General features: G+C 33.0%; 2 protein-coding genes across 3 annotated transcripts in view; both read right to left on the bottom strand.

Moving 5' to 3' along the window:
• Nucleotides 1-3,634, bottom strand: part of LOC138701774 (uncharacterized) — a 233,051-nt gene extending 229,417 nt beyond the window's left edge. Inside the window, exon 1 of the mRNA XM_069829024.1 lies at nucleotides 3,509-3,634. The gene's annotated coding sequence lies outside the window, so the exon portion shown is untranslated. The remainder of the gene's footprint in view (nucleotides 1-3,508) is intronic.
• A 4,688-nt stretch (nucleotides 3,635-8,322) lies between these two features.
• LOC138701771 (sodium-independent sulfate anion transporter-like) overlaps nucleotides 8,323-26,956 on the bottom strand; it is a 303,572-nt gene continuing 284,938 nt past the window's right edge. For both annotated transcript variants that reach the window (XM_069829018.1, XM_069829019.1), the window contains 8 exons: nucleotides 24,846-25,427; nucleotides 23,478-23,698; nucleotides 22,988-23,330; nucleotides 20,386-20,547; nucleotides 19,180-19,320; nucleotides 16,605-16,750; nucleotides 15,450-15,623; nucleotides 8,323-13,724 (listed from right to left, as the gene is read on the bottom strand). In XM_069829018.1, the coding sequence (XP_069685119.1) occupies nucleotides 13,542-13,724; nucleotides 15,450-15,623; nucleotides 16,605-16,750; nucleotides 19,180-19,320; nucleotides 20,386-20,547; nucleotides 22,988-23,330; nucleotides 23,478-23,698; nucleotides 24,846-25,427 (1,952 nt within the window). In that variant the 3' untranslated portion in view covers nucleotides 8,323-13,541. The remainder of the gene's footprint in view (nucleotides 13,725-15,449; nucleotides 15,624-16,604; nucleotides 16,751-19,179; nucleotides 19,321-20,385; nucleotides 20,548-22,987; nucleotides 23,331-23,477; nucleotides 23,699-24,845; nucleotides 25,428-26,956) is intronic.

The raw sequence follows: 26,956 nt of genomic DNA on the forward strand, positions 1-26,956 counted from the left end.
TTGTAGGTAATCATAATAGTTGCAACAATAATTTAACTCAGCTGAAACTATCGATGGAAAGATTGTAGAATTTCATCCTTCATTACACGAATTATGCATAGTTTTATGCTACTTTTTAATAGACATATTTCCTGAGACAATACGTGTAATGATTATAATACTAGGAGGTTTAGTACCAGAGTCCTTATTTGTAATAAATTTTACAGCACGTTGAATGTTTTCAGTTACTGTTTATGGTACCGGGTAATGTAAGTTTAAGTATTTTTTTTTTTTTTTTTTTTTTTTTTACTTTCTCAGTGTTCAATGTGGTATGATCTTCTTGAGTGTTTGTATCATATCATAACAGGCTAATAGTATGACTTCTATTGTGATATTTTTTATAGGCCTAAGTAATTTTAGTTTGAATACAGTAATAACACTCTAATTAAAAGTAGTTATTATATGTTAATAGCATTCAAATCCTGATGTGTTTCTACTGTTATATTCTAATTATTGTCCTGCGCTGAGATAAATGTAATAACAATACAATGATTTCTGTGAAGGAAAATTTTTATAGCATATCCTTGCCATTGTGCAATTTTTAATATTTGACACTCGCAAATGAATTAAAATATGTTTTGACTGAGTACCTACTAACTGTAAAAATATAATCAAGTACTTTTATTAAGGCCTAAGTATAGTACTGGTATCTTCTGCAGTCATCCATTAGCATTCATATGTCATTCTGTCTCTCTCCAATTAGTGAACCTGGTTGTCCAAGTTCAGCACGAATTAATATTCTTAATGATGTTCCTACTATACCTGACCAGGCACCAAAAATGAAATATAAAGTTCCGATATCCTTATGATTTGTTGAGAATATTCATCATTGAAAAAGTTAGTAGAATGGCTGAGATTGAAAGGTGATAGATTAGTGACGTCGCCAGGATCAGAGCAAGGGGGGTGCGGATGGGGTGCGAGATTTAAAAATGGGGTGCGAGCTGTAAAAATGTGGTACATAAAAGATACAATATGTTCTCTCATGCACTTGCGCGCATACTCTACATCTGTTTATTAATAATAATAATAATAATAATAATAATAATAATAATAATAATATAATTATTATTATTATTATTATTATTATTATTATTATTATTATTATTATTCATTACACCTATAACGATACACTAATAAGGAGAATTACGAATATCACAAACCAGTAGTGTAGCTTAACTTTTGAACTGTCAGATTATTTTACATGTGATAGTGATTTGATTTAGATAAACTAAAAAATTATAATTTTTCTCTTCGAAATATCCGAGCTCTTACTCCTACATTTTACTTTTATAAATTCACTATTCTCTCTCTTTATACATAATGTTTCCCGGATGTTTGTGGTTTAAATTCAATATTCTGTTCTCAATTTATAAGTAATTCATTATCATTTATGATAACCTCTGTTGTGGCTCAAATGGTAACATTTTCGACTACAAACCTACAGTAATCAGATGCGATTCCTACATTAGTGTAACTTATGGCTCTTAACTTGTGTTTATCCTGTATTGTCTTTAGTGGTGGCCTTGCGTTCACTGACAACTTGATGGTACTTTGCATATTTAGTGATGGTTCATAATTCTCGTAAGAATAAGGATGGAACAGTCCAAAAACCCAATCATCGAAAACAAATTACTGATGGTATGGTGATAGTGGTGGTGATGACAGTAACAACAAGCATGATGATGATTCATAATGATGACAAAGATGATATGTGAGTGATTGTATGGTTTCACCATTATTTTTTCTTTAATACAGTACCGTACATATTCTTAAGTGGATTCATTTAAATGTTTATACTTACTTACTGGCTTTTAAGGAACCCGGAGGTTCATTGCCGCCTTCACATAAGCCCGCCATTGGTCCCTATCCTGAGCAAAATTAATCCAGTCTCTATCATCATATCCCACCTCCCTCAAATCCATTTTAATATTATCTTCCCATCTACGTCTCGGCTTCCCCAAAGGTCTTTCTCCCTCCGGCCTCCCAATTAACACTCTATGTGCATTTCTGGATTCGCCCATACGTGCTAAATGCCCTGCCATCTCAAACGTCTAGATTTAATGTTCCTAATTATGTCGGGTGAAGAATATAATGCGTGCAGTTCTGTGTTGTGAATTAAAATGTTTATACACAAGTAAATTAATGAATTAATTCTAGCATATTATGTTTGTTTAAATTATGATAATTCTTACATCAATGAAACTGTTATTATCTGTCACTCTATATCTTATATTACATCACTGTTGTTTAGTCAACTGTCCGAAAACAGGTTGGAACTTCACAAGTAACACCAATAAGGTATCGCTCATGAGATAACTAAACTAGGAGATAATGGGGTAGGGTGACCAGTTCCTTTCCCTCTCCATTCTATGCATCACTGACTAGTAACATATTACATTAATAATCAGACATACAACGAAGCAAAACTAATTTTATTACCTCAACTAGTCGTTCTCTTGTGAACCAGGTCGCTCGTCCTCTGATCATCCTCACTGTCTCCTTTCTGAACTTCGACAAAACTTTTTTCTAAGACTGTACGTAACAGCTAGAACCTTGATCAGATGTAATTAGGCCTATATCGTTTAGAAGTTAATTTTGAGTTACAAAATTCACACAAACTGCTCTGAATATATTATGGTACTTCTTAAAAAATTTAGAAATCATCTGCAAGAATTAATTAGTTTCTTTTAAACTAATGACGAGCATTTGACTTACGTCATTCACCCAAGCAACCCCATAGGCTTTATGCGTTACGATCTGACATTAAGAATACATTTTCCTATCAAAAACTGTGTTTAAAATATTTGATACATTTAATAAATTAAATTGGACTACGTGGCTTGAAAGAGGAACTATTAGAGGTTATGTTAATTTTGAAAATACATTTCAGAAACAAAATTTGTATCCTATATGAATGTACCAGTAATATTCTTCGTTACGATCTGACAAAAATGTAAACTCGTTTCATAGTTGACCATGTTCTTTTCTCAATTTCTCTAAAAGTTCAGCTCGAAAATGATTTTCAACAAATCCAGTTGGAGGAGGTTTTAGTTTTTATATACAGAAACACAAATTCACTAAAACTTATTACCGGTACTGAATGAGTTATGGTGAAAAAAGTAGTTCGTTGCGATCTGACGTATTATCGTTACGGTTTAACACCTCTGAATTTTATATGGGTGGTTATTATTATTATTTTGCTGTTTTCCTCAAGAAATAAACTAACAGCGAAGTGCAAAAGCTTACAAATTAGTAGGCTACCGGTATAGCATATTTTAACAAAGTAATAGGCCTACATATAAATTAAATATGGCATTCATGAAAAGGAACCCACAAATTATTGTAAATTATAACTTTAATTTTATATCCGAAAATAATAGAAGTGAAATTATAAATAATTACCTGTAGAACCAATAATTATATAGAATCATCTGATAATAATATTATGCCCATACAAATCGTAACTCACAGTCAGGTATTTTTCCTCTTCAGTCTGTTGTGCTTCAGATGTTGTAACTTGTCCAAGCTTATCAATCACAGAAATGCACTCGTCAATGATGCCTTGGGTTATATGAGCCATATGTTCTTGGCCTTGAGTCTATCTGTCACCGAGATGAAACAACACGTACACGTGCATTACACCATTATATGCTGCAGAAATCCATTAAGCAGGAAGCGCATTAAAAATAAACTACACACCAGTTTCACACGTTATTTTTTATGTTAATCTGTTCAATTTGTGGATCTTTCTTACTGACTCAGCACATGAAATGTCAGCATGCATACTCTATAGCTGCATTTACACGGTTCAATTTTCCATGAGCATACGCATGCAATCTGGAAAGAATATTGAAAAAGTCAAGTTTAAAACGCACGTTTAATTAAGATGCATGAAAATTTTGTGTCCACATGGTGAGCCACTTTGAACGTCATCTTCACTGCTTAAATATATTAATTAATATTAAATATCAATCTTGCATTCATTATACATCTTGATTACACACTATATCACTTCGGAATATAAAGCATATATAATTATGCTTTCACGTATTAATTAACTATGTGTTGACTAGTTTCAGTCGTTGGGCAAACTCAATCCGAACGCGCGAAGACCACCCAGTTCGGATTATAGCACACTGGCTTTTTGTATGAATGTGTGTGAGATTGTGAGTGTGCTGGGTTAATATTAATTAGCCAATCTTAAAAATATGAAATACAATAATTATATCAGGACTGTCGCTGGACAGTAACCTGAACACAAGTTTCAGTGTCACATTGTTGACAAGTAACTCCCTCTGTTAGCACAACCATAAGGTACTAATGCTATAGAGTTAATGAGAAAAAAGAAAAAAAAAAAGCACACGGGCTGAAACTAGTTAACAAAGTAACCTAGTTAATTAAATTTTCAGTGCATGCTCTCTAAAATAGTTGCTTTTCGACTTGTTATCAATCCGAAAACTTGAACTTTCGCGGCCTAGGTCGTTAAAGTCGTCATGGCAACCTATAGCGGCGTTTTTAACAAAATCAACGCAGCACCGTATAAATCCGTATTCGTCAGAGCCTCTGGTATTCGTACATAGCCTATATATACTATATAACGTCTTTGGTCCGTCCTATGTATTCACTGGCCTATACGAGATTCGGATCCAGACGACAGTGACAATCGTCTTACCAGCTTTAACAGAGTTTTAAACAAAATACTTCATCATATAATTATATAACAAAGAAAAGCCAATATTGTGTCATTATGTTTCTCAGAAACTGTACCAGTGTTTTAAACAAAACAGTTCGTGATATAACAACAAATATAACCAAACATTCAATGTTTCTGGCTCGAATTGAAATTTCCTCGGGATTATCATTCATATTTTCACAAAACTAAACAAAGTCTTTCATAAATACTTCGTATATATTATTGTTGTTAGAAACGAGCGCTCAAAATTTGCACTGCCGTCTATGTTCGTATTCGTACTAGCGAGATTCGGATCAAGACGGCAGTGATAATCAGCATACCAAAAAACAGGATTTGGTATAATATGCCAACATTCTTTAATTATGTTTACAGACGGCGGTGAAAATATGACAATTGACTGACTATGCCTTTTATACTTATATTTATCTTTACTTTATTTCATATAATTTTGAGAGCTTTTACTAAAAACTATTGGCTATGTAGCCTATGCACCATATACCCGTACGCAAAACAGACTCATCCCTTATTTTGGACTCAGCTTACGCCTCGTCCAAAAACACTGAATTCGTCCGCTAAAGCGTTATTTTGCGTACCGTACTTGCTACATAAATAATTATTCTGAGCTCTTGGTATAGGGAAATGTGTGTCACCTTTTCTCCAGAAACTTTTTCCAGCTTTTATATCAGCATGAAATAGGTACAGTACTTGGATATTAATGTGCTGGCTTTTCTTGCTCACAATTTGGATAAACTCCTTAGAATTTTATGTTATATTTCCAGATTTAGCAGCCAACCACCTATCCTTTTTACATTCCCTCTATAGATTTGCTGCCCCTTTCTCATGGTACAATCCTCAAAGAAATGCCATTCTATAGGAAATCATGTGCCAGGAAATGAGAACCAAGAACAAAGGACTTTCTGAATTTCACTATTACACTCCTTTTTAAATCAAGTGACGATTGTTCCAATGGGCAGCGTGTATCTCGTCTTTTTTTCCTTGCAAAAATAGTTTACAGAAAAGTCAATTTATATAATGATTTCATTACTGTAAATATTTTCTGAAGAATATTTAAATGCTTGTGATAGCTGCCTTTTCATATACACATAGTTTAGGAAATGAGAAAATGATCACGCAACTGTTCTATGCAATCCTCTTTCATCTCAATTTGGGCTCTTCCGTCACTTATTGTCCACTGATTCCACGCACATAATGAATTAGCCTGTTCGTCTGTTATGTCTATTTCATTTATCAGCAGGCACTTCTCACATCCTGACTGCATACATTCACTTCTATCCGAATCAAACACAACTTAAGTTATAAATTCGCGAAACTCAGTCTTAGCAGGCACATGCTTCTTGTGCAAGGCTTTAAGAAGAAATTTCATGTTTTCATGTATTATACAGGTACATATTGTGGGAATGTCACTTCTTTTACACTTTTAATTTTTCTGAGCGCAGCTATTTTTTTCCTACTTCTGACATTCTCTTTTTCCTTCCGTTCTTCACATCAGTCCTGTTCCTTTAATCGCCTAAATTCATGTTGTCTTTGTGCTGATTCACATTCACCTTTATCAAGGTGTCACATATTGACTGAGAAGTAGTAATTGAGAGTATGAAAAGTAAGAGAAAAATGCACTGTTACGATCTGACATTTTTGTCATGACAACTTTATGCAGAAAAACATATTTTAGAGAAAAATGGTTAAGTACTTTTTTTGTTTGTACTACAGTCAAACCTCCATACAACGAAGATCAATGTAACGATAAACCTGCATTAAACAATATTTTTCTATGGGGTCTCAGCAAATGTCCTATATAAGTAACTCACTATAGCAATGAAGCAATTTTAGAAACACTCTATTACAACGATACGTATTTTTAACTTTCAAGATTTTTCGTAAATTTGCAGCTAGGTCTTGCAGACAGTAGCAGGTAAAAAGTTCTTGACCTGGGAGTGGGAATTTCTACGAAGGGATGGACGTGTAACCAGTATTCCTAGTTATTTTCCAGTGTACAGGTGATGAGGTGGGAGTAAGTAGGCATGGCGATGGCTTCTGTTAAATGGAAATAAATAAGATTGGAAACTAAATTGGTTTCATTTAAAGATTTGGATGAAAGAATGAAACAGACAGCAGTTTCACAAAAGTATGGATTTCTATAATATACATTGGCTACTTTTCTTAAAAAGAAAGGAAAGAAGACCACAAGACGATCCTCAGAATGTCTACAATTGTACGAAAAATTCACTGGAAAGGAAATTGTTGTGCTGGTTGATGATTATGTGTCCGTGTTTAAGGAGTGCTGTGATGAATTTATATTCGTAGAATTTAAGGATGGGAAGATAAAAGGCAGTGAAGATGAAGATTCTGCAGGTGATGAATGTGATGGAGGAACCAAAATAGTATCTTATTTAGAACTGCTTGGATACATAGAACAAATTCAGTGTGTTGCAAGTTCTCTTCAATGTGTTACAAAGGAACAACTAATTGTTTTGAAATCTTTTAGGTCGGTGTTTATTAAAGAGGCTATCAAGAACAAAAAGCAAAGAAAAATTTCAGATTTCTTTCAAAAATAGATGTATGCAATAATACTGCATTGTATTAAATCTACTTATGCAGTATGTAAGTAAATAAATGTGTGATTTATTATATTTAGTTCCTTTACATGTTACCTCCTAGTATTATCCTTAGTTTATAGAGTACTGCTTGCACTTTTTTTATCCTATGTGATAAATCACAGATCTTAATTATAACTATAATCCTGATATAACAAGACAACCTGATAAAGCCCGCAAATATCGTTATACGGAGGTTTGACTGTAAAATGTGGATTTGTAATCTGAAAGGAATTTTTATTCCATTGTTTATTATGCTGGTGAGGAAAGTATTTACATGTTGAGCGTTGTGATCTAACCAGACTTGCAGACATGTTGCTTTAGATGACTTAACTCTTCTGTAAAAAAATTGCACTGTATTATCCTTTACGTTGAGGAAGTACCAAAGTGTGACGTGGGAAAAATAAATTGAATAAAATTAGATATTTATCTAGTGAAATCTCACTTTTCAAAAGTGCAGGTTGTAGTAAGATTTCAGCACTATGTTTGATACCGTAAGTTTTATTTATGCTGCATATGTTAAAAACATATTTTTTTCAAATTTTCTTATTGAATAGGATACTTGAGCTATTTAAGAACACATTTAATAAATAAAGAACAACCAACTATAGTTTCAGTTTTAATTCCTCGAGTTTACATTCATGGAAGCACTCTATATTGGGTCAAACATCAAAGATTGTAGTTCTTTCAGTTGCTATGAAAGGCATTGACCATGCTGCATCATGGGAGGTGAACTACGTAACACCATATGATGAGGATTAATGGAGAAATGGTGGGATGTCAGTAGAGAAAACGGGAGTACTCTGCAAAAACCTACCATCAAATACCATCTTTGTCCACCACAAATTCCAGTTTGACTGCTGGGATTCAAACCTGGGCTGCCAGCATGGAAAGCCAAGCTCCAGTCATTCAGCTAGCAGTGCACCTTTCATTGTATGGTATCATTTCGGTTATTTTCTTGAAAATAGAATAATCATGTAAACAATTGTATAACTTATTTTATTCATATTATTTCAGCATTATTATACAGTGCAAGTTGTAGATACTACAATTTCTCTCTTAAATAATTAAAATATATTATTCGTGTTGCCAACAATTGCTAACTGCAACATATTCAGTCCTGAGCAAATCACACTTATCTTACTAATGTACAGTCAACCAAAGCCACAGTTCATTGCAGAACTTTTCTTAACATTAATTATTATAATTAACTTCACTTCAAACTTTCCACATTGTCATTCATTTATACCACACCACATCTTAAAGGAAATGAATTTCAATACATTCCACATCAAATACAACCAGATTTTCCCTATCGTTGACATAATTGTTGTAGTAATTGTCTTCATTGGGAAGTATGCCTATTTAGGTGGCAGTTTACATTTATTAAAATGGAATATAACAGACTGGTTCATGTTACCTAATTGTTTGCAATTTGTATGGAAAATTTTGTGCTTCTGTTAAAGTAATGTAAAACCTAAGTAAAAGAACTCTCATTTGAACTACAGTAAGATATACAAATCTGGCTTTCAGGTAGTAGCTCCTGTAAAGCAGGCTTGAAGAGATACCTTTAAATAATATACAATACGTTTATCAAACGACATACAATTTATATCTGTTTACATTTGTTGTAAGAAATACAAGATCACATTTAAACGGATTAAGTGTAAAACTAACTATTCGTAGTTAAATTAAATAGTTTACTTTCATGGTAAATGATAAACCGATGAAACAAACGGCATCATAGCATTAGTATATCAGTGTCTGCATACATTCCTACCGGTAGATTTTCAAACATTCATCAAATATTCCCCCGCGTAAAAAATACAGTGCAGGCTATTATTTATTAATGACAATACGTAGGAGAGTAAATTCGAATAATGTTATCAAAGAATACATGTATACAGTTTGGTTGGCTATACTTAAATTAAGTCTTGCTCTCAGTAACACTTCCTCCTAGGAACAGTTATTTCTTTGTCGGCTTTGCAAGTAACTGACAATTTACCATCTCTTAATAAGTTGTACTGTAATAGTGACAGAAGTGGATACAGGCTGTATTGAAACAAATCGAATTAAAATATATAACCTCCAACATCTTTGCAACATGTCACTCTGTACGTGTAGATCATGTTTTAATATTCAGATTATCACTTTCTTTGTTTAGAGCCAGTTCAGTCAGAGTTACATGATCAGTTGACACATAGGCTACATATACAAAATGTGTATTTTTGCTTCCCCAATATATTAGCTAATATTAGGCTGTTATTAGATCGCATATAAATCTAATATAGTTGTAAAATATTTTTGTGCTTTTTACTTACTTCTTAATATGTGTGTCCAGCTATAAGCTGATTACATGATGTCCACTGTAAATTTTGTGCTTTTTAAGGAGACAGTAAAATAATAATGTTACAAGTAAACTATCCTTAGAAAATAACAGTATGAAAGTGTTAATTCATGTACTTCTCATTAACAGAATTATAAGAATGTCTTTAAATTGTGTGCTAAATATAAAATGTATATTTATAAAATATAAATATAGCAGTCAAGTTTTAAAGATATAGTTTTTGTGTGTGTTATTTTAGTAGAGAAACGTCACTATGCTGACACCATAAACAGAAATCCTGCTGTCTGTTTTCAGGTCGAAGAAAGAAATTGGTATAAATGAGGAGGCGAGACCTAGCATGTGAGCTGTGCGAGAGGAGGAAGAATAAGCTAAGAGAAAGAGAATTTATTTCATGATGGTTAATATTATACTAATTTACTGACGTGGAAGTTCATCTCATTTTTAAAATCTTCACCCACCATACCCACTGATGATATAGCCAAGGCACATGATAAGGACACAGGACAGGTCTTGCCTCCTCTACTGTATCTGTCTATTTTCAGGTCGAAGAAAAAAAAAATGGTGTCTTTAAGACTTAGGTAAGTTCCAACAGGAATATAACATTTGATAATTGCAAATTTTAAAATTGTTGCACAATGGCAATATAGACATTCTGTCTACTAAGTAAGTTTCACTTATCATTTCATTCCACAGAGCAATGATAAGTGATTTGCGGGTATCCTTGATTGATTTTGGTTATAAAAATTGTATTCATAAATGTATGTTTGTTATATCTAGGTTCCAATAATTGTATATTCTAATTCAGGCACTGCTTTTCAATTAAAAAAAAATAATAATCATAATAGTAGTAGTAGTAGTAGTAGTAGTAGTAGTAGTAGTAGTAGTAGTAGTAATGATAATAATAATAATAATAATAATAATAATAATAGTAATAGTAATGATAATAGTGATGATAATTACGGAATAATTATAAAACTTTTTAATACGAATACATCATTTCATATCCATTTTGAATCTTGCATACACCACTTTTAACACTTGAATATAATTAATTGATGAACTAGTGGACTTACTCGTGTTAAATATTACATATTTAACACGAGTAAGTCCACTAGTTCATCAGTTAATCATTTCATAGTGTTTCTTGCCATGGAAGACATTTTTGGTTTCTTTCTCTTAATGCCGGTACTTCAAACAATGAATTGGTACAGTATAATTTAATAATGTATAAAGACAAGGAAAGAAAAAATCAAAAGAAGAAAAGTAGAAGGGAAGATACTACAGATGCTTAACAATAATGCGTAGAATAAAATCTTCAAAGTAGGCTACCTGGTGCTCTTGCATACACATTTGCACGATATCACCTTATCATGTGTGTATCAACATGTGTATCTAGACAACAGAATGGAAAATAAAATGCTACATTTCAGATTGATTACATGTGACTCATATAAATTAGCATCTTCACTTTTCTTTGACCTTTGACTGGATGTTACAAAGTAATATATTTTACTTCATTTATTATTCAATTGATTAATTGTGGTTAAAGGTTTTCATAATAGTAAAACCAATAACCGGGAGGGAGGGGGGTGGGGGAATCTTGGTTTCTTTTTTCATTCAGTTACAATTGAAAAAAACATCTCACTTTCAAAAATGTATAAGAGAAAAGTTTATTAAAGCAAATGTGCGGACGGAAAATTTAACTCATTACGTAAGAAATATGTGAATTCTACACTTGAATTCAAGATCATAAATTAAAATCAATAAATCTTTCTCAAACATCACGATAATTAAAAAATTGTCAGAGACTGCATAACTTTACGGATAAAATACTGTTAGGTGTCATATAGTGATTCAGTGAAAGAACTTCATGTTTCAAATAACATGTATTCTTCGACTAAAATCACAGTATCACTAAATGTCTTTTAGCCTACAATACAAAAAGATTTACACTACATTATTTAGGTCTGCATTTCTTCAAATATTTTAATATTCCTATAACGTTTGTCATTGCACTTATAAATATAGTAGAAATTTCTGGTTTTTAAATTCAATCGCAAAAATAAAGATTACCGTACTTGAAATACAACTTTCCAAGAGAAAGTATAATTTCTTCTTAAGAAAATAGTTTCTGATAGTATATCATGTACAGATAAGGTTTTAGAAAATATTTTCATCTACCATACCTACTTTTACATCATCATTGCTCTTTGGTATGAGCCATTTCGTTATCAAAGGCAGCAACTTGTTGCCATGTAGTTCATCTTTGGCAGGCTGACTTGATTACAGCACCTCAGAGCCTTCAGCACCAGTAGTACAGCCAGATATATTTTCTTGGGAGAGCTTACATGTATGATACATACCGTACATATTCAATTTGTATTTCTATATTTAATTTAAATCTTAATCTAACATAATGTTTCAGCTTAAATCCACTTATTTATATTTCTAATAGAAACTGCAATAAAATAAGTAAACCGATTGTTCCCTCATCTAAAAGCTGCATACATATCTGATGAAAGTTAAAAATATCTTAAGTATTTCTAATAATATTTACATCATATATTAAGTACACATACTGCGGTGTATCTTGAGAGCTGGTGACATCAGTGAATGTTAGAATTAGAGTAAGAATGGGAGCTCTTATACTGAACACTACAAACATTAATCACCTAACTCATTTAACACAATTAATATACTTTATCTACAAGTAAAAATCAGGGTAACGCATGCACAGTGCGTACTTCCAACTTAATAGTCACTATCACTCAAAATACACCATGTGATGTGTAACTTGTATAATTACATAACTTGCATTTAAATAAATATAACATTAATACTCAGTTAACTATTCTTCGATTATTTTAGTTGAATGTAGGTGAGATCTGATGGCAATTAAAGTAAATTGTCTCTAAACTGGTCATGGAGCACATGACCGTCATGCACTTTGAAAGTTCAAAGTTCCAAGTTCTTTTACATTTAATTTCATAAAAATTGCCACTTCTATCACTTTTTATAACACTGACAATCAATATTATGACAAATATAAGCAGAGATTACAGAAGTCCATTTCTTCAAGTTTCATGATCATGATGTTAGTTTAAACTGCTAATTTTCTACAACTGCTGACACTTATGAAATTAAATGGATCTTAGTTCACTAGATCCGAAGGAAAATTGAAGCCTACTAGCTCTCCACTCTTGGCTGCACTACTGTTTGGAAAAATTGTAATGCTCTTTAGATTTATCATTCAAAGACGTTCTCATAGTTGTTTAAAATTCAATACGTGAACAGTGTGAATTATTCAACTGCATTCTTAACTATACACTTCTTAGCATCTATATTATCAAATTCACTTTCATTTAACAAGTTCACCTAATCGCAACCTATTACACTAAATGAAAGACTTTGACCGCTCTATTTCCTAATCACACATGTTCAGTATGATGGTATATTTTAAATCAGATACCATTCGAAATCCCGTAAGTGCTTATGCAAAACATTGTCTTTCCTGCCTAGACGTGAAGTCATTTTTCTTATAACTCATCCTCCGAAATGTAATAAAATCTAACTAAATGGTGAAGTATGATCTCACAACTGACAGACAGCTGAAGAAATCGTTTCTATTTCACTCTTGTATTGCGTAGTCACTGGATTGTAGTCTATTCTACAAAAACAAAAATGTCTTCATAGTAGCTTCTGTCGTGGGATCGTAATACACCCAATTTCCAATCACAGTTTCGTCTTAAAACTTAGATAACAAAAATAAGATCAGCAAAACAAAGCAGTTGTGGAAGTCACTACCAAATACCAACAACCGCGACACATCACAATAAGAATACTGGCAAGTTTATGCAACAGTGAATCGACGTTGTTTTCCCTTCAGCAGTTCATTAAGCTCGTTCTCATTTCTACAGTACTTGAAATCTTTGGGCTGAACACCCTGGAAGATCTCCACTATACTGGGCTTCAAGTTGTAAAATAAGATGGGCTGATTCCTTTTTACGAAGTCCTCAATTAGAGATTTGATTCCCTGAAACATAAAGTTGAACTAGAATGAGATTTCGAATGAGAAGGGGTGATAAGAAAGTGTTTGATAGCTAATTTCAATTCCTTAATAGGCATTGTGTCCACTGTTTCTAATGGTTTCAGAATATCAATCCAATTATTTTGTCTTGTTCTTACTATTTAAAGTATAATATGCCTATTAATTATAAGGATATAATGCAATTATTGTTTTTGGTTACCGTAAAATGGGGTGAATAAGGACGAAAATTTATTTTTTTATTTCTTTGTGTCAAGGAGTAAATATATTGTTGTTGTTTTCTAATGCCAGGCGTTTGACAATAAAGTCATTTGACCTCTTGCACTCCAATATTTTTCAAAGATATTATCATGGCCAGCCACTGAAGCACAGATTTTGAGGTGTTCCGAATCCATTTCTTGGTTTTAGTTGCACAATGGGCAGTTAGGGGACTGATATATTCCAATTCTATGCAGGTGTTTGGCCAAACAATCATGGCCTGTTGCCAATCTAAATGCATCTACAAGGAGTAAATATAATAATAAGAGTGTTTATTTGTTCACTCATTATGAATGAAAACATAAACACTCTTATTATTATATTTAATCTTTGACACAAAGAAATAAAAACTAATTAAACTTCGTCCCTGTTCACCCCATTTTACGGTACTAAAGAAAGAAATCAACTTAAGACTTAAAAAATTAACGATCTTTTCAAGTTCTTATGTGATAATGAATATATTTTAGAAGTGTTAGGCCTACCTATTCTTGTAACCGGTTACTACTGTTAATAATAGTAGTAAATTTTGGGGACATTAAACGTCCTTGAATTTTCACAAAGAATTAACAGTTCCTTAACATCAATCATTGTTTCAATATTAACAAAATATTTAGAACTATTAAAAAAAAAAACACACACACAAACACAGAAAAATCTGCTTGTAATACTGAGCTATTATTTCTCTCTCTCTCTCTCTCTTTTTAATTATTGCAGTGAGCTGAAAAAAGGACAGAAGAGAAGATGGTGTGCACTAAACCATGTTCAACACAGCGCAAATCTGAAGTAATTTTAAAGTTATTTCAGTTCAATTTATTGCTTACACAAGGCTACAACATTGAAGAAAGAAGAATTAATTGTCACGTAATTGAACAATGAAAATAAGTACGGTAGATCATAGATTATCCGAAACAAATGAGGACAGGGGGTGTTCGGATAAGTGATTTTTCGGATATCCGATCATTTACGAAAACAAATTGTACCAGTGTCATTGGAGCAGTATGAAACAAAGAAACACTGATATTAAACACAAAACTGTACACATATTTTTTAAATTGGGTTATTTTACGATGCTGTATCAACATCTAGGTTATTTAGCGTCTGAATGATATGAAGGTGATAATGCCGGTGAAATGAGTTCTGGGTCCAGCACCGAAAGTTACCCAGCATTTGCTCGTATTGGGTTGAGGGAAAACCCCGGAAAAAACCTCAACCAGGTAACCTGCCCCGACCGGGATTCGAACCTGGGCCACCTGTATATATTTTGTATCACACGTCTTACAAATAAGAAAGAGAACTGACTAGCCTAGTTTGACAAGTTCAAAACATCCATTAAAGTAAAATTTGCTGACTGGAACACTTTCGGTTAACTGATATTTCGGTTGATCGGTTTTTGGATAATCGATGCTCTACTGTAAATTATTTTTATGTGCTTGAAAAACAAACTAAATTGCTCACCTTGGCAGCAGTAAAGTCTGCTCCTTGAATGTGTCTGCTGTCAATCACAACAGGCACAGAGCTGGATCCTTGCTTCATTCCTGCTTTGGACACCAAGTTTCGTACATACTCAACAGAAGGAAAAACGAGACTTCTGTCTGGAGTAATAAGTAGGTATTCACATCCAGATGGACTCTGGGGAGAGAAAAGTCATTATATGATATTTATTAAATTAATTTAATCAAAAAGAATCTCTATTAGTTGAACCTAACTTAATTTTACAAAGGACAAATGCATAATAAAGAGAATTTTAAATTATGTACTGATATTTATAGTGCCGTATCAGAAAATTCCCCTATCTCCCACATTTATTTTCAAAACCCTTCTGTGTTTCTGTGCGCATAGATGCTCCATCGGCATTTAGTTTCACTTCCAAGTGCTAGGGCTTAGTGTAATTGAGCACACGCTACAGTTCCTCGATAATAAATGAATATAAAAGTTGAGGCACAGGATCCAAACATCGCCTACCTTGTTGTATAATCCAATAACAGGTTTGCTTCCAATAAATTCAAGTTAACAGCTTTTTCTTATTTCTCAGTGATAAACTAGATGTAATAATAATTTTTATGTTTTCTATATAATAAATTATATTATAAAATATTATAATATATTATAAAATTATGTATCAAATTCGTTTCATATCTGTATGCAATATATAGGCGTATGGTTTTATGGCATAGGGGTAGAAGTTAATTTTTCAATTGTCAGTGGTATCAAATCATTGATTGTTGATGGGGGTCAACGTCTCAAGTTTCATTATAAAGCAACTCTAGAATCTTAGCCATTACAGATTTAGTTGTATTAGTCTGCATGGGTAAGAAAGCGTGTCAGCATATGTATGTCTGTCTGTTGAGTAAAGTAACAGAGATCGAATATAAAGTAAAATATAAAAATGTGGTTAGTTTAACTAAGGATCAGAATATGACAGATCGAAAACAGAACAATCTACCTAAATTGTTTCGAAATGTACAATGAAAAAATATGCGTCATTTTAGTGACACCACTTCTTTTGCAATCATAACAGTTTTACATTTTGTTGTGTTGCTCTATTAGTTTGAACATTCCATAAAATCCGTCAAAATATATAACACTGGTTGATGTTTATAATGTACTTACTGTTGCTTTCTCAACACGGACACTCGGCCGAGCTGATGCATATAGCAAGAATAAGACATTAATACCGATGCCAATGACAATTCCAAGTTCCAAGCGGATGAAAAGACAAGAAAGGAATGTGGCAAATGCAGGAATCAAGTCCAACTCTGCAACATAAGATAATTCTTAGATTAGACTTAAGTTTGTTATTTGATTTCTTTCAAACATAATGGTTACAAATGTATAAAATATGAATGAAAATTGTTCAGAAGCATCAGCGGATTTAGCCTGTCAATTTTTTTTTTGGAGGGGGGAAAGGGGAGGAGCTTGAGTTTGTTTTGTATATAAATGTAATTTAAAAAATCATTTCTCAATTCTTTTACACTTCTATAAAGTCGCTAAATGTTTTTCTTTTACAGTGATATTATTAGAAAAATAAATAAATTAACAATATGGTGACAAAATTATATTCTGATGCATTCAAAATCTCCACCTTACTTTCCGAGCAAATCTACTGATAAAATCATAATTTGTGATGGTTTTTTAAGTAGCCCATTTTCTATCTCTCTTGGACCACTGAAGTTCTCAGCCAGGCCTTGATTCATATATGCAAAAAATTGTATTATTTTTAGACAAGTGCAAGAAGTAAAAATTAAAATCAATCATGAGTTTCTTATATTTGGGGGAGGGGACGACAATTTTCTTTTTGTTGCCCAGGGGCGAAAGGACCCCTAAATATGGCCATATGAGCTGCAAAAGTTGCAGATCGAGTGCCACCACCATTCGCAACACATATTTTAATGGCTTTGCACTCATGAAAAACATGTGAGAAATCCTATCGTCAGCTGGGCAGTGCAGGACAATTGCTACATCTCGCTGGATTGAATGGAAATTAATTTTGTGTAGTGTTGAACGAATTGCTGCCCAGATAAAAATTTTTAGAGAAGTAACAATTCATCTCGATTCAATTAAAACCCATAACTGAGTCAGAAACCACCACTGCCATCTGCCTTCTGTTAGTTTCAGCTGTTACAAAAACGGTAATTAACCATAATACGCTGTTGCCTTACATATGCCGCTTTTGCACTTACAATGGGATATGGTTTTTTTTTTTTTTTTTTTTTTTGTAACGTTTATTCCTTATATAATTTTGTATCGTTTATTCCTTATATATCTTATATATCTTTCCCCTTTATCTTACCTCCCTTTTTCTCCCTTTTTCTTATTCTTTTGTCTACTATTCATCTTGGTTGTCACTCTATGAAGCGATCTGAATGACTACTTTAAAATATTTCACGTAATATTAAGTACACTAGGTGAAAGGTCACTCCCTGAAACAACCTGAAATTGTTTTGTGTTAGTTACGTCTCAGGCTAATTCGGAATATATTTTTTGTATTTGTTGAGAGGGGGGGAGGGATAAATAAATACATAGAAATGTGTTGTACTTCCATTGAGGTTAAGTTAGTGGAACAGAAAAAAAATCTGTAAAAGATAAAATTTGTGTTTATAAATCAAATTAATTTACTTTTAATAAATAAACATATGTTTTAAAACAATAAAATTATTATTTGCCACATTTTACATTACTTAATCCACTGATGGTAGCTATCATTTAAATATTCCCTACAAATGCAATTCATCAACATTGTAGGCCTAACTACTTAAGGAATTTGTTAAGGACTTAAGGTGTGTAGGCGTATTCTAGTGTACCAAAGTTACGGTACCATTAAAACCAAAGAAATTTACACCACAGACCCTGATATAAGCTCGTCAAACAACTCAGGTACCGGTAGTGAACACGAATAAGGTGAGTACAAAACCAACATATGACTCAAAGGCATATTATGGTTAATTACCAGTGGCTTATTTCTAACAGAAAAGTGCCCTGGCTCTGGAATTTCGGTAGTATCAGCAGTATCGTAGTAGTTTTCGTCATGATTTTCGCAGGAATACTTATGAAATGTCACACGAAAATACACAGAAGTTCGAATCTAGATAAAGAGGTTGTTATATTTGAGGAGTAGACCTCACTATGAAATTGTTTAAATATGAATAAAAAAAAAAGGAGTTCACTAGGCCTATTCATATATTACAGACTTCAATGCACTATTAATTAACTTAGAACTTTGAAGGACCAAGAGAAAAAATTGAGAACCAACCGAATTAACAAATTTCCCCATTTTATACATTCTACTCAACCAATGAACAGTTTACTTACTTACAAATGGCTTTTAAAGAACCCGGAGGTTCATTGCTACCTCACAAAAGCCTGCCATCAGTCCATATCCTGAGCAAGACTAATCCAATCCCTACCATCATATATCCCACTTCCCTAAAATCTATTTTAATATTATCCTCCCATCTACGTCTTGGCCTTCCCAAAGATCTTTTCCCCTCACGTCTTTCAACCATTGAACAGTTTATGCTTGTAAATTAAATTAATCTACTTACTATGTATTAATAAATTACGTATTATATACTGTATATTAAGAATTTTTTTTTTGCTTGTGCCACATCTCAAAGTTACACTGCTGATATAAAATATATACTGAATACAATAAATGAAATGAAACAATGTAAGAAGTAACCCTTACTTTTTGTTCTCCACATTGGTTTCACAACATGAAACTCAACCATGAACACAACAGCAGCAATGATAACAGCAGCCAGAGATGACTTCGGGATATAGTAGAAGTATGGTGTGAAAAACTGGAGGGACAGAATTACAAGTATTCCTGCAACACAAATGAGTTAACAGTAAGAGTACAGTAAATAGCAAAGAGATAATACTGTTGACATGGCACCTTCGATTCCTGGCTAGTCAATTGGCACACATTAGTAACACAATACAAGAATTCTCTTTTGGACATGAAATAAAAATGTTAAATAAATATAAATTATATGGATTAATGTACACCTTTGACATGAAAATTAGTCGTTGTTCACAGACTCGGAATATAGCTCAGGAATCATCGTGTGCGTTGTGTTTACGTTTCTATGTAAAATAGAGAGATTCTAAGCCCAGTCTTTGCAACGAGAAGAAAGAGTTCTATTGCTAAGTCATAGAGTCTTCGTAGGGAATGATTCGTTTCGTGACATACAGATACGTCACTTGATTTCATCCTCGGACCTCGATGCTTAATATTTCCCCGTGTGAATCTCTCATTAATCCAAAAGACACAAACAAATTCAAACTACAGGAGAGCGACCATTTTCCATGTCAAATGTTGTACACCTCTACTTTTCTTCTCATCTATTACAGACAAGTAGTACACTGGAATAAAATATTATAATTACCTTCTGTGTTTGAAAAAAAAATAAGAGGTTACAGACCTGAATAGTTGATCTGTACTACAGATCATTTTATGAAACTTGCATGAACAGTCACTATCAAAGTGTTGATGTTCAAAAAATATTACATTTAGGGTAAAGCAAGTAATAGCAAATTATAAATCAGTATACCACTTGTAATGGGTTAGATTGATACATTACATTTAACAACAAAGTTTGAACTTATATTCTGATATAAACTAAATTTAATTGAAATAAACAGCAAAATGTATTAACTCTATCAATTGATATATTTTCCATAAATGTTTATGTCAGTTAACACTTACTTCATTTTTGTCATTAGGCCTATATGCTTATTGAAGCATAATTTATATCATTTTTCGACCATTTAATTGTAAAACAGCGCATTTTCATGGACTGTCTTGGCTATGAAACATGAAATTATTCTTATTTAAGTAGGTCTAGTAGGCTTATGAATGTTTTGAAACAAGTAAAGCATGTTCAATTACCAGTATAGATGCCACCAAATGTTGTAGCAACACCACTGGCATGGTTCACTGCACCACGAGAAAGAGCACCAGACACAGGCATGGAACTTACAAATGATGAAAGAATGTTGCACATACCAATGGCAAGCATCTCCTGGGTTGCATCGATAGCCTTTCCTTCCGCTGTAATCGAAAACAAGATATTATATACATAAGTAAATCAAAAGGAGAAATATGATACTTTGTCAACTCTTGCAACTATCCTATTCGGATTTAGGTAATTCTTGAAATATTTCCAACAAACATTCTGACTTGAACATGAATTTTACTTCTAGAAGAACGTCTTCTATAGAGCCCAAAAATTTTAAATTAAAACTGTTAGGCTTTATTGACTCTTGTAAATTTATCTGTTAGGATTAATTGACTCTTGTAAATTTATATCGTAACATTTTAATGGTAGGTTATTACAAAATGGAAAAACATGGAAAAAAGTGACAGTGGGTTCGCAAGAACCCTGTAATTGAATGAGACGTTTATCCTCTCGGTTGGAGTTAAAAAAATGTTATGTTTTATTTAACGACGCTCGCAACTGCAGAGGTTATATCAGCGTCGCCGGATGCCGGATGTGCCGGAATTTTGTCCCGCAGGAGTTCTTTTACATGCCAGTAAATCTACTGACATGAGCCCTGTCGCAATTAAGCACACTTAAATGCCATCGACCTGGCCCGGGATCGAACCCGCAACCTTGAGCATAGAAGGCCAGCGCTATATCAACTTGCCAACCAGGTCGACTCTCGGTTGGATGTTATTGTGATACCGTATTCATATTTTTAAGGATTTGGTTCGGTAATTCTGTATGATTCATCAACCAGGCCATCATCTTTCTCACTTCCATTATATGGACGCATCCACCAGGCAGCAATCTTTCCTACTCCCACATACAAGCATTTGTGTGTGTATTACAGTACCGGTACTGCATAGGCCTACTGTATTAGTATTTCACAAGTTTGTGTAAGTTACTTATGTAACTGCTTCCCGCAATACAGGTCCAGGGCATATAAGTTCTTAGATAAATACCATAATTTACAATATGAGGTGGCCGCAAATGCTTATCTCCAATTACCGGTATATCCAGGACACGATACCATGAACTGAGGAACATGACGTTACTAGCAATCAGTTTTGATATTCGAGAATTTTAACAACCAGTTCTCTCATGTGTACCGGTATACCTATGTTAAACATATACAGTATATGTCCATGGTAATTGGAAATATTATCTAGAAATAATTTAACAACCGGTTTGTCCGAACTAGTGCGAACTACCCGAATATCACCACTGCTAGGCAGTGGCATATACTGGTTAAAGGGTTTGGGCTACCGGTGACCCTATTATTACACAAAATATATTTAACAATTACTTTAATTTTAATTACTATGGTAAAACTAATAATACAAAATTATTACATTATGTTATATTATAAACTTTTTCTTTTGTAATTTCCTTGGGCTACCGCCGGTAGCCCCGGTAGTCTGCAAAATACGCCCCTGCTGCTAGGAACCGTAATAATGCTATACTTAATTGATGAACTAGTGGACTTACTCGTGTTAAATATGTTACATATTTAACACATATTTAACACGAGTAAGTCCACTAGTTCATCAATTAATTATATTCAAGTGTTAAAAGTGGTGTACGCAAGATTCAAAAATGGAATGCTGTACTTATTATTACCATTACCACAGAACATAGATTCTAGTAATATTATTATAAAAATTACATTCTTTTGCACATCTTATACAAAAGGAAAAACTAGGTACCGTACTGTTTTAAAAACATGTTCAAAAATGTTGATTTATTCAAAAGAACTCTTATAAGTTACAAAGAAATTTTTAATTAAAACTAAATAGTATTTATAAACACTGTTTCAAGCTTTTTACTTGCTCTACAAAGTTATCTTTTATATACACATTACTGTAGCTAAGAGCAAGGAGTGAATGTTAAATTTACCAGTATATTTTTGTTTCTATTGTGACAAGTGACTTTTTTGAACTTTAATCCAGTTGTTCGTAACAACAGTATCATGAATATAAAGGATTACTTTATATAATTAAATATTTCATATTAAATTATTGCAATGTTTATTTATTACCATAATATACTGTACCAGCAGTGATTTATTAAGAAATGTTAGATAAAATGTTGTACTGGTATTGCACTTGCTCAAGAATGGATTAATTCACTCGTGGAAGCTAGCACACGAGGTGTATTCAGCTCATGGATGAAATCTAACTTCATTCATCATTGTAATAAATAACTACACATTATTTTGAAGTTTATTGATTCTATTGAAAGTTATAATGACGATACTAGGGAATAGCAAGTGAGAGTAAAAATGGAAGAACAGACATAGAATAAAAGCATGAAGAAAGATATTGACTATTAAATTAATCTCATGTCATTGAGCTTTGAAGGAATTATTTTAATTTGTTTACTTGTGACAGGAAGGAAATATAATCTCTATTATATTAAGTCAGATGATATATTTAATCTTAAGTTATGATAATTTATTAGTTCTATAGCAGAATATAGGCCTATTAAATGAATAATAAGAAAACTTACCAAATACTTTTGCCAATGCAATATTCTCAAGGATGGCAAGCAAAGGCACAACAAATGTTGCAGAACCCAATGTGGAAGACATCTCCAAGAAACTGTAAGTATGGTTGCCAACCTGGGATGAAAAGGGAGGTGGATGAAATGGTGGAAGTCCTGGCTTAACATGTCCAGTGAGGATGAATGGTTGTGAGCCATGAATTTCGAAGAGATATGCCATGACAGCACAAACAACAACCACAAGAATATTTCTGGCTGTAGATATAAACCAAAGAAATTGGCTCACTGCCTTCTGTATCTTCGTTTGATTCTTTGTATCATCTGGACCCACAGGAATATCCTTTGCTTTCTGAAACACCAGAAGTTCCCCATTACTTAGCACCGGTAATTGCTTTTGTTAAAATACTTGTTAAATATAAGTAAGAAAAAATTAAACAGAATAAGCTATTTGTGAAAACAAATGAATTTTAACAAGTTGAATGTTAACAAAACTCACTCTTAGAAGAAGTAGAACTGCCATACAGATAAATCCAAGAAGTGTATCCCAAAGTCGTGTTTCTGAAATGTGTTCAAATAGTTGTTCCCAAACATCCAGAAATTTACTTCCGGGGAAACTCAAACCCAGAATATCCTTAATTTGTGTTGTGGCGATAATTATGGCTGCTGCAGACGTGAAACCAACAGATACAGGACCGGAGATGAAGTCAATCAGGAATCCTAAAAACAATAATGTAAAGTACAGTAAAGTTGACAAGTTGTATCAGAAATCAGTGACAATGTCTTGTGAAATGTGAAAAATATTATTATACGTGAGAGATAAGGTAAAGTACTTACTCAAATTGGTATCACTTAAGCCAAGAATAGTTGTCACTCGTGTGAATTATTAATGTTTTGTGTGATTAGTGTTAATTTTTTATTCCAATACAGGAAAATTTTTCAATATGTTGGCACTAACGATGTATTTAGAATCACAATATATACAAGAGAATTAAAATTTCAAGTGATCATAATAATTAGGCCAACTTCTGTAAGTACTTCATATTTCATCTTTATTCAAACGATATGTAATTACTTTATTACCGGTATATCGAGTTATTAGTAACTTACACTATACAATATAAGTAATAATGTATATTATAATATATAATATACTGTGAATTACACCTCTATTAAATTATTTAATGTTACAAGTTCTTTTAAACTTGTGACTTTATCCTTCGCATTAAGTTATCTCATCTCACACTTACTTATTTACTAGTGAAAGTTCTCCCTTTCACATCATATCCTGGCAAATTATACTAACTATTCTATCTATAGTAACCAGAGAGTATCATGATATATAATTCATTAACAATATGATCTAGATATCAATTAAAATTATATGTTAATATATGCTATTTCTGTAGCAGATATGTGTATTGTTATAAATCTACATTTTATTGGAAAGTCTTGATTCTTAAAATCGCACCTCAATGGGATTCCAAACTACTTTCAAAATATTTATAAAATAAGGATCATACATCTTTAATGATCACCTCAGAAGTCCATGTTTCATTTTTTATTAAACATTAAAACGTGATTATATATGTATTTTCTTTTTGCCCGGATGCAACAGCTTGCAGATCAAATTGCCACTTTTTTTCTTTGTACTTTCAATGAAGGTTGATTGTATTTTGAAACTTGTGGCCGTGCAACATTTTGCAACTCTCTGTTGAATAGAGTTTACTCAGCTTCCGAGGACGACAAAAATGAGTGTGTTTTGCGTATTAATCCAACAGTGTAAAAACAAAATTCATTAAATTCAGTTTGAATGAATGTGAAATGTTAATTGAGAGAAAACGTACTTATATGTTATAGTACTTACCTAATTGAAGTATCCCCATAAGTAGTTCTACACAGCCAGAAAGGAAACAGAGAAGTACAGCAAATTCTGGATGGGTCCTTGGGTCCAAGTTGTGGAGGTTTTCTCGAGTTAAGATGGCAGCAATAGCTGTAGGTCCCACAGGAGAATCCTTACAGGAGCCAAAGATAGCATAAACAAAGCATGCCATAAAGGAGGAATATAGTCCGTATTGTGGAGGTAAGCCTGCGACGTTAGAGTAGGCAATTGCCTGTGGGATGACTGTGAGACCGACAGTAAATCCTGCCACCATGTCGGAAATGGCTGCACGAGGAGTATACTCAGGAAGCCAGCTGAGAATTGGAACTCTCTTGTACAGCAGTTTGCGGGTGCAGCCACGGCGTGCTCTTTTCATCATCCAGTGGACAGCTGATTTGTTGCTGTGTCCATCGTCACCACTTCCTGCGTTATTATTGTCATTGTCAGATCCTATCCCAGAAACTGCTAAAGGCGATTGATGAAATCCTCTTCTGGGACGTCTTGCGCCAGCTATTTTGGCCTTTTCAAGTTCTGGAAGCGTCACAGCTATGCTGTCACAACCACTGGCTGTAAAATAAAAAAAAGATTCTTAATTACTAAAGCAAATAAAAATATGTAATTAATTACGCAGCTATTTCTCTTTGACTATCTAAATTCCTTTTCCATCTGAAATATTTAGTAGAAATTATTTTTGTGTAATTTATTTTCATACTTTTTCCTAATCTTACAACTAATTTTTCTTTCATGCTGCAAATTGGTACTGTAGGAGACAAAGCAATGTTTTGTACGGTATTGCATTTTCTCCGACAACGGATATACAGAGTGGAAGTAATATAATTATTGTGCAGATTTTAATAGCTTATTCCTTGGACAGAGTACCAGTACAACAAAAAAATTCTAACAACATATTGGTCCCAAATGAATACTTTCTCAGAAAAAAATATTTTTCCCTAAATGTTAACACTTTTACTCGATAAATACCATTTATACGATTTTTATTTTTACTCTTATCATTAGAGAAAGTGATAATGATTTATCCCTTAAATGAAATGGACGGTTTTCTTTCAAATTAGATGAAAAGGTTAACACGTAGCCTATCATTATTTTCTGCCATTAGAAAGTATGGCAACCCTACTGTGGTAGCCTAATTTTCTAATTAGCCATGCACTTAATTACAAAACGCATAATGGTCTTCTTTTTATTTATTTTAATGTATTATATTACCTCCTTCAATCTGCACAATTACATCACTTCCACCCCGAATAAATGATCCTGATAGATATATTGCTAATTTCAATATTATTTAATCTCTTAACAGTAGGGAGACTGGACTTTGCGGACACCCTAATATGACTGCCGGGACAATAATGCCCATCTGTAATCAGATGTCTTGGGCCGGAAGCTGGTATTTTTATGTAAGAAATGGGTATTCTGCATGGGAGAGACTCTATGATCATCAAATAACATTTTTAGAATTTTAAACATCAAGTACAGTCATCTGAGAAAGTTGCTCTTTCGATATATTTTCATGTAAAATGACATAAAAGGAAATTTTTCACGTAAATCTCGTATATAATATCTTATGTAGGTAATTGGCGTGTATTTTGGTATACGTCTTGGAATAAATATGACTTCTTGATTACTTCAATCAAGTACAGGCAAGTCAAAGATTTACATAACATGTTGAAACTTACTACAGGTAGGTCTAAGTACCAGTAAACATATACTGAAAATTATGATACAAGTGACACATCTTAGCCCAAATTACATTATTTTTCACACAAGTATGTGAGTACAGTCCTTGCAGGTACCTATATAATCTTCTTTTGATCGTTCAGAGCGAGTTGACCTCAAATTAAATCTAAAAAATCTCACAATTTCTTTGAACCGATTACAGTTTGGGACACCCCATTTTTCTGAACACAGAAGATCACTTCTAATTCTTTGGAATCAGTGGCACTGTTTTCATACAGAGTATCGAGGTTTTCTAAGTACTTGAGACAAGTACAGTGATAACACGCTTTTTTGTTTATGGAAAAGAACCAGTATTGTACCGAAAAACATTTCTGCTGTCTGCACTTTCAAGCTGTTACAGC

Source organism: Periplaneta americana, chromosome 6 (assembly GCF_040183065.1).
Source record: "Periplaneta americana isolate PAMFEO1 chromosome 6, P.americana_PAMFEO1_priV1, whole genome shotgun sequence".
Classification (NCBI taxonomy): Eukaryota; Metazoa; Arthropoda; class Insecta; order Blattodea; family Blattidae; genus Periplaneta; species Periplaneta americana.